This window comes from Centropristis striata, chromosome 21 (assembly GCF_030273125.1).
Source record: "Centropristis striata isolate RG_2023a ecotype Rhode Island chromosome 21, C.striata_1.0, whole genome shotgun sequence".
Lineage (NCBI taxonomy): Eukaryota > Metazoa > Chordata > Actinopteri > Perciformes > Serranidae > Centropristis > Centropristis striata.
Genome location: NC_081537.1, coordinates 26,210,416 through 26,227,177, shown reverse-complemented (window position 1 = coordinate 26,227,177; position 16,762 = coordinate 26,210,416). Strand labels below are relative to the sequence as shown.

The 16,762-nt window shown below is 36.8% G+C and overlaps 1 protein-coding gene across 2 annotated transcripts in view; it reads left to right on the top strand.

Moving 5' to 3' along the window:
* The window catches only part of LOC131959092 (cGMP-dependent protein kinase 1-like), a 66,215-nt gene that overhangs the window by 33,902 nt on the left and 15,551 nt on the right, over positions 1-16,762 (top strand). For both annotated transcript variants that reach the window (XM_059324199.1, XM_059324198.1), the window contains exons 3-7: positions 6,455-6,568; positions 12,563-12,668; positions 13,286-13,349; positions 14,045-14,122; positions 14,201-14,295. In XM_059324199.1, the coding sequence (XP_059180182.1) occupies positions 6,455-6,568; positions 12,563-12,668; positions 13,286-13,349; positions 14,045-14,122; positions 14,201-14,295 (457 nt within the window). The remainder of the gene's footprint in view (positions 1-6,454; positions 6,569-12,562; positions 12,669-13,285; positions 13,350-14,044; positions 14,123-14,200; positions 14,296-16,762) is intronic.

Sequence of the window (16,762 nt, the reverse complement as noted above, 5' to 3'; positions counted from 1 at the left end):
ATTGATGATTTTCTTCTTCCTCTGAATAAATCATGTGTGACAAACGCTTTCTTCAGGAAAAATAACCAAATCACAGCTTTAAAAAGTTATATTTCATCTAAATCACTTTTCTACATGTCTCAGTTCAAATAAAAATAAAATAAAATGCTGGCATTCACCAGATGGTGTAAAAAACATCAAAATGTTGAAAAAAAATAAATAATTCAAATTTGTTTCAGAGGGATCTTTGTGTGTTTCACTCGTCTGGCTGAATCATCACAGCATTTTGTTCCTGTGTACAAAACAAAATAACATCTAATGTAATGAGGAGTTTCTACAAAATAAAAGCATCAGAGACCATTCAGACACACAGAGACGACCTCTCAAATCTGACTCAACACAATCAGAAGCTTTTAAATGTCATTGTAGATATTTATTAATATACCTGCTCCAACAAAATGTGTTCCTGTTGAGGTTTGACAATGAAGCTTTGACTGTTTGTTGCCATGTTTTATGATTTCTTAACAAAAATAATTCTCAAAGAAAATCCTCAGTTTCAATAAAGTGATTTGTGCATTAAATCAGCATATCTTTATTTACTAAATCTCCTCTCTTTCGTGAATATAACTCGTCATTTCCTCATTCATACAGCTGCGTGCCTCCCAAACAGTTTTTGACTTCAGTAAAATGTTGTTTTTTAAATGCTTAATACCAAAAAATATGGCTTTAAGCAGAATATTTGGCTAAATTAAAACATTGAAATGATTTCATCTGTATTTCCTCAATTCATTTAGACTTTTGGACTTAACAGTTTTGGAGCTATTGGAAATATTTGGAAACAATCCCAAGCTGCCACCATTGAATCCAATGCTACACATGACTACACAGTTTATATAGTTTTAAAAAATGAGCGATGAGAAATTAAATCGTCCTTCGAAGTCGAAGCTGTACCTGAGCATCTCCTCCTGCCTAAAACTAAACAATCAAATCCACGAAGGCGGCGGGTACGAACCAATCAGAGGCAGAGTAGGATGAAAAAACAATGGGCTGGACTCAATTAAGCTCCGCCCACATTAAGATTATGGGTTTATATATATCCTTAGCTTTTTATATATATATACTTATAGGGATATATAGGGATAGAACACTGAGGCAGTCAACAAAAGGTGTGATTAAAAAAAAACTATGGAAAATATACATATATATATACATGTGGGTTTTTGTATATTAATAATATTAGTTATTAGCATGATCTTTATCTGCAACTGTTAAAAACACATTTTAAACACAATAAATACATTAAAAAAGACATTAAAAAACTTTTTTTAGACTTATTATTTCAGTTCAGCCTGAAGCTTTTCAGTTTGTATATATGATATAATATGTTTATCAGTATATAAACATACATGTGAGCTGTAAACTGACTGTGATGAAACAAGGTTAGAGAAAAACTGATTTACAAATTATTTTGATCAGCTCTTATTATTGATCACTTTTATGCCCAAATTTTTATAAAAAAAACTGATGAAAGTCTGATTTGGGTTCAGTTTCACTGAAATCTAAAGTTATTCAGATTGAGCTCCGTCTGTGTTTCTGCTCCGGACTAATGAAAGCAGACAGCTTTGATATGCAAAACCCTCATTTCCCTTCACACACACACACACACACACACACACACACACACACACACACACACACACACACACACACACACACACACAGACACACACACACACACACACACACACACACACACAGGGAAATGACAGGTGGCCTGTGTGTATGTGTGTGTGTGTGTGTGTGTGTGTGTGTGTTTTGACTGTAATCCAACACTCAAATCAAACAAATGAAAGCACATCTGAGAGATTTATTTTGTGTCGCAGCAGCAGAACAAAACACATTTGTTCCTATTACACACAAACACACACACACACACACACACACACACGCACACATACACACACACACATACACACACTGTGATTAATCAGATTTGTGAACAGAAACAGACGTGGAGCAGCAGGATCTGTTCCTGCTGCTGATTTAATATTTCTACACTCTAAATTTAATTTATAAACAGTTTGTTCGAATCAAGTGATGACGAAACATTCATCCTCAAGTGTTCCCTGTCAGAATAATAATAATAATAATAATAATAATAATAATAATAATAATAATAATGAATTATAAATAAGTATATTTCTACAGCAGCAGACTTTACAAACGCAAAAAATGGCAGAAATTTGTGAAACACCTTAGATTTAAAAGTCAAACAATAAAGTTAAAATGATTTATATGGAGCAGATTTAAAAGAAAATAATGACTCAGAGTTGGAGCTCCTCCTGCAGATGGATCCTGAGATCCTGACAGGAAGAAAAAAAAGTTATTTTACATCGTGGTTCTCCCACAAGTCTCAGAGAGAGATGCTCCACAGACCCTTCACCTCTTTCTATTCAGGGGATTTAATGTATTATTTTTTATACTTCCTGTTGTGTTTTCATGTCTGAAATGTACATTTTCTGCTTTTAAATAATTAGTATACTCTTAATGAAATATTGAAACATTTTTTGGAACAGTAAACATTTACTACATCGGTGAAGTTAGTTAGTTTCTATGGAGCATTTATACACTGTGTATCAGTGTTGTAGGCTTGAGACCACTTTTTGAAGGTCTCGGTCTCGTCTGGGAATCGACTGCATTTTTACTCGGTCTTGTCTCGGTCTTGGACAAAGCAGACTCAGGATTTTATTTCAAGACCAGTCAAGACAACATCTGTGCATTTTTTGGATGTACTTGTTAATATCATTACTGTGATTTTGCATAAATCGTATTGCTTCGAGTTCAACCAATAACATGACTCATATATCATTTGAATTGTTGTCACCGTTAACGGCTGTCACCCCTCCCACCTCCTTTCACACTCCCCCCACAAAAGTGCATGTGAGTGACAGGAGAAGAGGCTGTGAGAAGATGTCAGCCAACTCGTCTCTAATAAAATTTGGTTACCTGAACCAAAGATTTTTTGTGCTCAACTACAAAAAAAGAAAACACAGCAACTTGTAAATTCTGCAAAGCAATGCATTTAAGGAATTGCCGTCCTGAAACATGTTTGAGGAAAGAGGAGGGATATTTAGATGAAGCCTGGCGTCGTTAAAATATCCGGTGTAAAAATAAATGTCAACTATTTTATTAGTCAAGTCATGTCAAGTCAATTTTATTTATACAACCCAAAATCACAAATCACAGATGCCTCAAAGGGCTTCACAGACTGTACATGGTACGACACCCTCTGTCCTTAGACCCTCACATCAGCCAGGGAAAAACTCCTCAAAAAACCCTTTTAACAGGGGAAAAAGAAGAAGAAGAAGATTACTTTATTAATCCCACAATGGGGAAATTCAACCTCTGCATTTAACCCATCCTTTTTTACACACAAATGAACACACCATGCACGGAGCAGTGGGCAGCACATTGCTGCGCCCGGGGAGCTGTGCAGGGGGTTAGGTGCCTTGCTCAAGGGCACTTCAGTTCTTGACCTGTCAGTACCGGGATTCGAACCAGTGACTCTCCAGTTACAAGCCCGATTCCTAACCTCTGGGCCACGAACTGAAGAAGAAACCTCAGGGAGAGACAGAGGAGGGATCCATCTCCCAGGACGGACAGACGTGCAAAAGATGTTGTTGTACAGACCAACAGAGTAGAATAGAGTAGATAGAGGATGGGAGGGAGGATAGAGAGAGACGGTTGAGAGGGAGAGAGAGAGGAGCAGGAGTTCTGGGAGGAGACAGCAGCAGGTGATGATGCGCCACCATTGGCCAGTAGTGATGGTGAGTGTAGAGTGGACCAGGAGAGGAGTATTCCTATCTGGGGCCGAACCAGATCCACAGCAGTGAGACCAGCAGGAGTGATGGAGCAGGACCACAGCTCCACACCCTGTGAAGAGAGAGCAGAGAAAAGTGAGAGTTCTCTGGGAAAATACAAACTAGTGCAACCTGGTCTCACAGAAATCCGTGAAATAGCCACGGATTTCGCTTAACTCAAAATCCGTGGAATAGCCACGGAATCGCTCAAATTTCCGTGAAACTGACACGGATTTCGCTACAATGCAAGTTAATGACAGTCATATCCCGTGGCTATTCCAACATACAAAGTGATTATGTACATTCACTGAGTGAAGATTTAGAAAATAAAACATATATTTCTCGCTAGAAATGTGATCAAAATCCATTTTTATGCAGAAACTAAGTCAAAATATTGATTTTTCACTAAAAATGAGAGAACTGTCCACCATGTTTTTTGTTCTGACCGCTGGGACCTTGAAAGTCACGTGACTTGGAACAAACCAATAGGAAAAAATATCCATGGAATAGCCACGGGATATGACTGTCATTAACTTGCATTGTAGCAAAATCCGTGTTAGTTTCACGGAAATTTGAGCGATTCCGTGGCTATTCTGCGGATTTTGAGTTAAGCGAAATCCGTGGCTATTTCACGGATTTCTGTGAGACCAGGTTCAACTAGTGACATGTATTATGATGGTCAGATGAGGAAAAACTGCTGCTCCTCCTCGGGGAAGAGACAGAGCTGTGGATTAGCAGCAGTCAATTCAATTCAATTGGCTTTATTGGCATGACATAACACTGTATATATTGCCAAAGCAAGCATCAGAAAAAAAGATAACAGTAAGGAATATTGAAAGCAATATTTACAATAAATTATAATAATTCTATTATTCATTTGAAAAGAATAGAAAAACTAATAACAATAAAAGAAAGCAATATTTACAATCATTGAATTACAATCAATATATCATTCATACAATCTAACTGTCCCAGCAAAGAAGAAGAAAAAAACAAACAACAAAAACAAATAAAAAAAACAAAACAAACATCAGCTGTGTGTCACTCGCTGTCCCACAGTCTATGTTTCTGCCTGTCACACACTGAGAGACAGCGAGTGACACACAGCTGATGTTTGTTTTGTTTTTATTTTTTCTTTGTCTTTCTTCTTGATTGTATGAGTGATAGATTGATTGTAATTCAATGATTGTAAATATTGCTTTCTTTTATTGTTATTAGTATTTCTTTTCTTAATTCCTTTAAAATGAATGATAGAATTATAATAATTTATTGTAAACATTGCTTTCCTTACTGTTATCTTTTTTTTTCTGACGCCTACTTTGGCAATATGTACAGTGTTACGTCATACCAATAAAGCCAATTGAATTGAATTGAATATTATTGGGACATCAGAGAGAGAGAAGAAAAGAGGGGCGTGGTGTATAGTCACACATGGGGCCTATAGCTATATAACTAGTGGCTGCTCTAAGGCAGCCACTAGGCCAGCCCTAGCTATAAGCTTTGTCAAAGAGGAAAGTTTTAAGAAGCAACGTCTCTGTGCGTCATGTTTTTACTCGACCAACTGTGTCACTTCCGGTTCTTAGTCGTCCTCATAAAACCTTAACTTCCTGCATTTACATGCATTGATTTGACTTTTAACCCATAAGAACCCAGACCTATTTATCCTTAAAGGAAAATTATGGGAGATATACCACAGACCAATTGAACCACATAGAACACATTTATGATGTTTAAAAAAAAAATACTACCCCTAAATGTCAAAGATCTTTGATGTGACATATATACATTACATTGGGCGTTTATGGTAATTGTTTTCATGATATTTCTTATTTTAAAATAAATAAACTAGACACATTTTCTGCTTACAGAAACACAAATTTGCCTTTTTCTTTGCAACACCACAACATTGATCAAAATTGTGATATTAATAGTGCTGTTTAACAATACATTATTTTTCAGTTTGTTTTTAAGTAATAAATTAATAATAAATAAAAACAAATAACCATTTGCCTTTTTGTTTGAATCTCCATAACATTTATCAAAATTGTGACAGGAAATATGGTCAAAAGAAGTGAAATGCAATACAGGACACCCTATTAATGGGTTAGAATTGTTAAATGGGTTTAATCTTAGATTCTAGAAGATTTAAAGTGTTTGTTACAAGGGAGTCACCATGGGTTCTTATGGGTTAAACCACTTTTTTTTCAACCTGCCAGCAGGTGGAGCAGGCCTCTACTCAACTGTTCTTATGTTCTGATAAACACTGATAAACGTCCAGTCAGTCATGTGATGACATCTGAAACCGGCTGCTGTGAGACAGCTCTTTCTGACGGGAAGTGAAGATGTTATCTTTCCTCTCTTCAAACACACCAGACTCCATTGGAAAAAAACAGTCATTTTACAAACAACAAACTAACGTGTTAAAGTTCATCACCTTCATTATTGTTGTTTCTTTTTCTTTTTATACATTGTACAGAAAAACAAAAAGTTAATAAGAAAAACTGACAAAACAACTTGGTGATTTCCTGTTTGACTCCTGCAAAATAAAGCTCCTTGTCTTCTCTTTCTCTCTCTCTCTCTCTCTCTCTCTCTTTGTGTGGCTGTCTCTCGTCCAGAGGGGAAGGTGGAGGTGACTAAAGAGGGGATGAAGTTGTGCACAATGGGACCAGGCAAAGTGTTCGGAGAGCTCGCCATCCTCTACAACTGCACCCGCACAGCCACCGTCATGAGTGAGTACACTGACATGTGATTATCAATATTTAAACAACCTGACACATAGCGCTGAGTTCTATCTCAAATTAAGGTTTAATCATGATACAATATTTTTTTTGTAAAGTCTGCAACTATACGATGAATATCAGTTACTTTTATATAAACTAACAACAATATGCTAAAATATGTCTTGTCAAACTGTCAGCTGGAACTTTTCTCCGAGTTCTTCCAGTAAAAAGTGAAAAAAAACTTTTAATAGTTTCACATCCGGACCGCTGCAGAAAGCTGATGTTCAGGAGACAGAAGGAGAGAAACATAAAACATCAACCAGCCGTCTGACAGTAGTGTGTGTGTGAGAGAGAGTGTGAGTGTGTGTGTGTGTGTGTGCGTGCGTGTGTGTGAGTGAGAGAGATAAAATTGTTAGAATAATTTTGCCTTGTTTATGGAGCTGGAATTGGCAAACAAATACAGTTTGGCCAAATATATGAAGCTTTTTTTTTCAAAGCTTCACAGTCACATCCTTAACTTCCTAATAAGACATAGTTACTTTGTGGGGCTTTTATTTTGAAAAGCAGCCTTGTCCTGGGTTTCCTGTGAAGACACAGTTACCTCCCAGGCTTTTATTCTACTAAACTACTATTCTGCAAAGAGTACACATTGCTCTGTTTGACGCTTCATCACCAATAGCATGTTTAAATTTCTCGTGGCAGAAGATCAAGAAAAATAAATAAGTATAATAATAGGTTTGGCGAATCTTATGTGATGCACGTCAGTGTTCGCCATCCGAGTTCGACGCCTCGTTATTCTCAGGAAAATCTCAAACATGTACAAGCATAAAAACTTAGTGTTGAAACTATCAAGATGATTTTTTTTAATGATAAATATAAAATAATACATGTTTTGTTTTGTTTTCATAATAAAAGCCTTTTGCCAGGCTTTGGTGTTGCTATAGAAACTATGAGCTGTGCAGATCACTAATTAATCTCCAAAATAAATGAGACGAACAAGAAGTTTTCCGAGAACTGTCAGCTGGAACTTTAACTGTTCATCAACCAGCCGTCTGACAGCAGCGTATGTGTGTGTGTGTGTGTGTGCGTGTGTGTGCAAATATCCAACTTTTTTGTCAGCACTTCCTGGTAGAGTGCTCGCTAAGCAGCGGTTGCCAGGCAACACCATCAGTTTTGGCAGTGGTGTCTCCTGGCAACAGCGCTGGGTTCGAGGGGGATTCGTTTTTATTTTCTGTCTCTCTTTATTTTTTTGCTCGTTATCTTCACATTAACACACAAAATGCAACTTCAATAAGAGACACCAAACACACGGCCAAAAGCAGCTTTATTGTCCCTTAAATGATGGAATATTCCTGCAGGGTTTTGTCTGCATTGTTCAGCGAAGCAAGCGCATTTAAGGAGAGTTTATGATAACAGGGGGTTCAGAGTCCAACAGGAACATGAATTATTGATAAATGTGTCTGAGTTTAACTGAACAACAGCAGTTAATAAAGTCAGAAGCTTCAGTGGATTAAAATAAAGTCGATGCTGTTTTAGTGATCCGCTGTTTTCGATGTAGTCTCAGACTTTAGTTGCAGTGGAAGAAGTATTCAGATCCTTACTCCACTACAAGTAAAAGCCCTGCATTAAAGAACTTACTGAAGTAAAAGTACAAAAGTATTACCATGTACTTAAAGTATCAAAAGTAAGTAAGTGCTCATTATGCAGATTTTTTTAATATTCCAAATATATTGTTAGATTATTATTGTTGATGCATTTATGTAAGAAGCATTTTACTGTCAAGGTGAGGCTAATTTTGACTATTTAATATTCTGTTATGTGCTTTAATTTTAATAAATAAATAAATAAATGAATTTTAAGATATTTAAATTTGATCATGTTTTACGTTAAATTTTAACTTGGAAAGTAACTGAAGCTGTCAACTAAATGAAGTGGAGTAAAAAGTACAATATTTGTCTCAAAATGTCATGGAGTAGAAGTATAAAGTTACATAAAATCAACTCAAATTAAGTACTTCAAAATTGTACTTACAGACATTACTTGAGCTGGTCTTTAGACATTTTTATCCTTCATAGTTTGAGTCGATGAGAAGTCTTTATTTTTATGTCACCTCTCCATCAAAATGTTTTCACATGACTTCTTCATGACGTCACGCTGTTCCCTGCTGTCAGCTTCCCTCTAAAGTACTGGCTTCAAACCGGAGATCAGGTCAAATATATTTACTATTAAAATGTAGGACTTGATGTTCTCCTAATTTTACCTCTGAACATTTGAAATTACAAAGAGGGCTATATAACAGAAACTACATTGGTTCAAACAAGTTTTTTGTCTTAAAGAAGTCAAATATTTGATATGTTTTATAATATTTTGTCTCTTTACAATTTTTACAGGTTACAAGTTATCTGACCTTTGACCTTCACCACACACACACACACACACACACACGCACACTTATTTCTGAGTGAAAACATTATAATTATTAATAATAATAATAATAATAATAATAATAATAATAACAATAACTGAGCAGCAGCAGTTAAACCTCCTCAGCAGCTGTGAGTGTCTCCTGTTGTTTCCGTGGTTACACAGACACTTGGTGTCTCCGTAGCAACAGACGGCAGGTCATAAAGCGCTGAAATAAAAAGTAATGACCAAACACCCCACACACACACACTCACACACACACACACACACACACAGACACACACGGGCACACACACACACAGACACACACACACACACACACACACACACAGAGTACTGCAGTTCTACACACACACACACACGCACGCGCGCACACACACAGTACTGCAGTACTACGCACACACAGTACTGCAGTACTACACACACACACACAGTGAAGAAGTTCAGATTTCTGTAAAACTGAATAAGTTATTGATTAATTGTCAGCAATAAAATAATTAATTAACCAATTCGATAAACAATTTAACAGTTTGAGTTTTATTTATTTGTACACAGAAACAGCATGAATACCAGATTAAACAGACTGAAAGAAAAGCAAGTGTAGTGCAAGTGTTTGGATTAATAAATGCTCTGCTATTCACTGTAATATAATATATATATATATATATATATATACATATATAAACACATTCAAGCTCTGTCTTCTCAGTTTATCAGGAACTTTATGATTATTAAAATAATAAAAAGATTTATAAAGTTAACAAAGAACAGAAATGTGTGTGCTCTAGTTATGACTTCCTGTTCGGTAATAATCAGTCAGAATGATGTAAAAACTGTTGATGTGTTAATAATAATTAAATAATAATATAAAAAATAATAATAAATTATCTGTCAGAGCGATGTGTCAGATTTCTGCTCATTAAAGTGAAGGAAGTTCCTACAAGTCTGCACGTCGCCACGGTAACTGCAGCACGCACACACACACACACACACACACACACACAGACACACAATACACACTCTCTCTCAGGTGCATGACGTGTAACCATGGGAACGTGCTCTGTCTGAGCATCAGTGCTGAGGTTTTTATGGGATGTCGGAGGAGGTTGCAGCTGTGAGACACACACACACACACACACACACACACACACACACACACACAGATATGCGTGACTGATTTGTGGCTTTTCAACTCCACAGTCAGAATATTTTTAGACATCAGATATAAAACATATTCTTGTTCATTCAGTTATATTTTGATTGTTTTTTAAATCAGTATATGTTTAGTTTAATATGTATGAGTGTTGTCACACGTTGTTGTTTATTGTCCTGTTGGAAGTTGTGTCACTACTTTAATGGATAAATATCGTGTTCATTGTTCCTTCTCCGGGGAGTCGAACCTGCACCAGAGTGGAGTTGTGAAGTCATGCTGTATCGAGTATTTCAGGGATTCTTTATAATAACTACTGCACTTTTAGTCTTAAAACTTTTTATTATTTATTATCTTTTTATATCTTCTTTTGTTCTCAGTTGCTGCTGAAGGTTACCAAATGTAATATGTTATGTATATGTTTCTCCAACAATAAATCAGCTCCTGACTGTGATTGGTCAGTTTAAAAAGGAGTGTGATGTCCTTCAGGGACAGCAGAGAGAGACATGTCCAATGGACATTTTAAATCTACAGTTTTTCCACTTTTACTTCTTTTTTTAATCATTTTTTTTGTATTTTTTTCTCTTCCTTCTCTCCTATCTTCTTCCTTTCATTCCGTCTGTTTTTCTCTGTATTTTCTCTATTGTTTTTCTGTCCTTTCTGTCCTTTTTCTCAATTTTACTTGTTTAATTGTTTTTCCTAATTTTTCCAAAATGTTTTCTTTTTCCTTTTTTCCCTCTTTGTGTTTTATACATTTTGTACTCTGTTTTTTCTCAATTTTTTCTCTCCTTTTTCTCTCTATCTCTTCCTCTGCCTTCTTTATTTTGTACCAATTTTTTTCTGAAGTTGTTTTCTCTAATATTTTTTTCTCTTTTTTCTCCATTTCTCTCTCTTTTTTTTTCTTTTTTTCTCAAAATGTCCTTTCTATTTTCTCCCCTTTTTCTGCTTTTTCTCTCTTATATTTATTTATCTTCTCCATTTGTTCTCTTTTTCAAAATTATTTTTATTGGATTTTCCTTGGATGCATAATTATATCAGCTGTCAGAGCACACATCAGTTTATCCCATACATCCATAGACTAGGCAAGTACAAAAAAAATGAAAACACCAAAGTTATAGTCAAAAAATACAAAAACAAAACAAATAGAAAAAACAAAAACAAATAAATGAATGAAGATAACCATATAAGAGAAAATGATACAATAAAAAATAGAAAAATAATAATAATACATAATAAATACATAATAATAATAATAAAAATTGAATAAGAGGCAGATAAGACACAAACAGACAGATCTTCTCCATTTTTTCTGACCATTTTTCTCTCTTTTCCCCATTCTTTTTCTTTCTCGCCACTCTAAAGTTTAAAGGTTTTAGAGAGTTGCTTATTGTTGCTGTCCATTCATCACTATCAGCGTCATGAGGAGTTTAACAGAACTTGGTTGGTTGGGGACCTAGCTTTAAATATTTTATTGCTTTGTCTGCCTTGTCACCGGACAAAAAAAACATGTTCCACATCGTGTTGTTGGCAGAAACACGGCGACTGGTCTGTGGATGGAAGTCTCATAAGACTTTAATGTGCAGATTAAACTAAGTCTTAAGTTATATGTAGTTTATGTTTCCAGTCACAGCTGAGAGCTGATGTTCTTTCTCTGCAGATTTAAAAATATTCTGGAGGAAACGGAGGCTCATTTTCTTTAATACTGAACGCTTTATGATGATTAAAGAGAATTAATGTTCCATGAAATAATATTCAGACGATCAAAAACTGGGACGACGGTTTGATTTGGATTCTAACTTTGTTTCAAAACTCTGCAGAAGAAAACAACACGGATCATTTTATTGGTTTTATATTAAATATATCTAATTTTACACAGATGTGTGTACTGTTGCCATGACGACACCTGCATACTGTTGACACACACACACACACACACACACACAGCAGCATGCAGCCCTGCATGTTTTCTTCTGATCTCTTCTCACATGCAGATTAGAGACAGAGTGCACACGTCTCTCTATAGAAACAGTAATAAATATTAAAAATTCATATATGCATGAACACACATTTGAAAATATGAACTAACATAAAAAATCAATGTAGAAATAAATAAATGTAGAAATAAAAAAATTAAAACGAGGAAATGTAAAAATAAGTGTGGAAATAACTGAAGAAATTAATGAAAATATAGAAGTAATTGAATAGATAAAAACAGAAATACCTAAATAAATACTAAAAGTTTCCATTTTTTTTGCATTTATTTATTTTTACTTACACTTCGCATTCTTCATACTCACACAGCAGCAATGTATAATAACAACATCAAATCCTCTTAAATTGCTTTATCTGCAGCTCTCGATATATATTGTTAGCATATTTCAATATATAATAGTGTGTGTGTGTGTGTGTGTGTGTGTGTGTGTGTGTAGCCCTGGTGCAGGTGAAGCTGTGGGCGATCGACCGTCAGTGCTATCAGACCATCATGATGAGAACCGGACTCATCAAACACGCTGAGTACATGGACTTCCTAAAGAGGTGACACAGCCAATCACAGCAGCAGACACGGGTCACATGACCGTCCATTCCAGGTTTCTGTCCATTGGTTACTGCGGTAACAGCAGAGGCTGTATCAGCTTATCTATCAATAATAATTTGATTTTTAAGAGCTTTTCTCACAAACAGGATGGAGAAGATAGACGACGGGAATAAAATAAAATAAAGTGATTAAACTCAAGATTTTAGTGGCGTGAGGTGAGGCAGATTGATTGACCCAACCGACCCACAAATCAAAAAAATGATTACAAGAACAGCCACTCTGGGACAGGAAACCAGAACACAACGAACAGCAAAATGTGAGACATAGATGATTTCCTTCCTTAGTCGACAGTGCTTTCATGAATTGGTCAAATTTCTAGATCTATATATTTATATATATATATATATATTGATAATGTATCTTTTCAGCAGCTTTCGAACTAATTTTCACTCCCCAGGCAACATTTTTTCAGAAAGTTTTATTAAAAAAAGGGAATATACATTTTTGTTTTTATGAAAACTCTGACACAATTGTATGTAATTGCCAAACCCAATGAAAAAGCATTAAAAATAACTAAATAAGGAAGACAAAGAATAAACTATTTATGTCTCTGCAGCGTTCCAACCTTCCAGGGTCTCCCAGAGGAAACGCTCAATAAGCTGGCCGACGTCATGGAGGAGGTGAGAGGATCAAATATCTTTCAGACATCACTTCTCTTCATCTTGTTTTGTTTTAAAAAATCATGACCAACATGTTGACCACGTCACTGCTGAGTGTAGAGAACAAAAGCAGCACTGGAAGAGGCAGCAATGTTTTTTTGATTTGTTGGTTGTTTGGTTGTTTTTTTGGCTGGTTGGTTGGTGGAGCGAGGACTGAGAACTTGAGTTTTATTGTTGAATATTTTATTTATAACAATAATTGATGAGGATGAAATGGCATCAGTTTCATAGTTAATTATAAATACATTTGGCCAATGCATTATTAAATTCCATTTTTTCAATATTTAATGAATGTGCTTTAAATTTTCTGTGCATTTAGTTAAAAGATGTGTTTACAATTTCCACACGTTTACTCTGGGTTCTAAGTTTGTTTGCAGAGTATGAATAAATAAATATATTTAAAAGTGTTTAGATGGCAAATGAAAATGAATATTCCACTTATATTCCCATTAACATGATGTATACTTGTCAAAATATGGACAAATGGAACGCCTCTTTCAATGGAAAAAGAATATTGTCATATTTTGAATAATAGTGGAATATTAGTGTGAATGTAACTGGCTGAACCAATCAAACAAATGCAATTTGTCAATAAAAAAAGATCAGAACAAACTACCTAACAAAAACAAATGACTGTTTTGTCTTTCTGTGTTCAGACTCATTATGAAGATGGACAGTACATCATTAGACAGGGAGCCAGAGGAGACACCTTCTTCATCATCAGCAAGGGAATGGTAATGCCTCACTCTTCTCTTTATTGATTATCGATCTGCTGACTCATCCTGATCACTGTGAATCACACCTCTTGTCAGGTGAACGTGACCCAGGAGGATGCGGCCAATCAGGAGCAGATACACCTCAGAGAGCTCAACAGGGGTGACTGGTTTGGAGAGAAAGCCCTGCAGGGGTAAGATATGAAGTTATGATGTCACCTTCAACTGGAGCCATGTTATTAGCATTTATTTTGTTTACATTGAGTCAAACTTTTGCAGTGAACTCATGGATGCACAATCAGCTGTCACTGAATTACTGTGATACTGAAGAAAATGTAAAAAACACGGAGATTGTCAATTGACCTATGGCTAAGCCACACCCCCAAACGCGATGAGCCAATCACAGTGCGCATAGCTAACTCAATACACTCGGACATTCTCTGCTTCCACATCCATTGAAATGCATTGGAGTTAGTCCGTTTTCAATCATTTTTATATGTTTTTTGTTGAGATTTTAAGTTTAAAATGGTCAAACGGTGTGCATGGGGTACATGCAACTCTGACACAAGGTATAGCCCAATAATATGGGAGCAGTAACCCGGTTCCCTATGGCAGTGATTCCCAACCGCTGTTCCGCGGCACACAAGTGTGCCGTAAGAAATCAATATCTATCAATATCAAATCCAGCGACTCCGTCTTAACGAGCGCTAACGAGGTCGGCCGGCTCGTTAACAAGAGCCTCTTGTTAACGAGCCGGCCGACCTCGTTAGCGGCAGTTAGCTACAGTTAGCTCTGTAGCAGTACAGTGTGTATGTGCTGCTGCTGCAGGAGGTGTTCACTTAGCAATCTTTGTTTGTTTACAACAAGCACCGGAATGAGCGGTGTCAGTGGGGTGAAAAGACGAGTGAAAACCTCTAACCTGTTAATGAAGGCCCTTTTGGTGACTTCGAGATGATATTTCATTTTTCTGTCTCCAAAAGTGATTAATTGCCTCCTGTGAAATTTCTCTGACTCTCACAGCTGCCATAGCACCCATCACCGAATGTTGACAGTTTGTCCGAGTGAGTGGAGGGGGCGGGGCTTAGCCATAGGTCAATTAAGTTCTGCAGCGTCTTTTATCTATGATTTCTAAGTGGATTTATGCGTGTTTAGTCTTGATGGACATCAGAGATAATGATATCCCCAGAGAGTGCAAATTACACTGATGCGTAACACAATGTGTGTTTCATGTTTGTGTGTTTACGAGTGTGATTTTGTTGCAAACTACAACACATGTTGCTTTTAGTGTTTTTCGGTTACCTGCACGCTAATTTCAGGTCCTTGTTCAAATGAATTACTTTGTGAAATCAAATCCAAGTAATAACGCATGTGCTTCCATGCATGTTGAAGTGAATGTGGCCCGTAAAATTCTGCAACTTGAAAAAAAAATTGAGCATATGAGATCCTACAGAACCACTGTGGGGAAAAAGAAACATTTTAGCACATGCTTAAAACATGGGAGATAAGTGGTGCTAAAAGCCTGGAAGCATCAGGCTGATGTGTGTGTGAAGACATGTAGCTGTTATAGCGAGGAGCCACCAGGGACATTAGGAAATACTGTGGTCACAAGTACAGTCGGACCACTGTTTGCGTGAGAGGTTTTTCCTTCTTCTATAGGTTAAAGATTATCAGCTGATCAGACGATTTTGTGTGTGTGTGTGTGTGTGTGTGTGCTATTCTTCTGTCTCTGTAAGGACCGTCAGCAGTTTGTCAACATTTGGTGTTATTGTGGTGAAAGTAAGGACATGTTTTGTGAAGTGGGAATTTAAAGCATTTACGGTAATAAGGACATTTTTAGAATGTCAGACATTTTTTTTTTTTTTTTTTTGGCCATTTTTGGGCTTTATTGATAGGACAGAGTGAAGGGGGAGACAGAGAGGAAGACATGCGGGAAAGGGCTCCGAGTCAGATTCGAACCCGGGCTTACGGGGACAATGCCTCTATGGTACGCGCTCTACCAGGTGTGCCACCGGGAATGCCCCAGAATGTCAGACATTTTTACAAATGTCACCCTCCACTTTAATATGTACACCTCTTCAACAGCTTTGTTAATGCAAATATCTAATCAGCCAATCACATAGCAGCATCTCAATGGATTTAAACATGTAGACATGGTGAAGACGAGCTGCTGAAGTTCAGCGAACATCAGAATGGGCAAGAAAGGTGATTTAAGTGACTTTGAATGTGGCGTGGTTGTTGGTGCGAGATGGGTTGGTCTGAGTATTTGACAGACTGCTGATCAAACAACGATCTCTAGGATTTACAGAGAATGGTCCAGTGAGCCTTGATGCTTGTTGATGCCAGAGGTCAGAATGACCAGACTGGTTCACCAGTGACTCAAATTATCACTCGTTACAACCAAGGTCTGCAGAAAACCATCTCTGAACGCACAACATGAAGACCACACCGCCATTCTATTAGGTACACCTTGCTAGCTAATAAAGTCACCGGTGAGTGTATATGGCTGATGTTGATTATCAACTAGATGTAGTTGGGCTCACTTTCTTGCTTTGGTTCTGGATGCAAACTCCTGCTGAGGGTCTGGACTCAGGCTGCAGGAGTGTCGGTACGTTTTAATCTCGGCCTACGGCTCCGAGCAGTCGGCGGAGAAGTCTTGGTTGG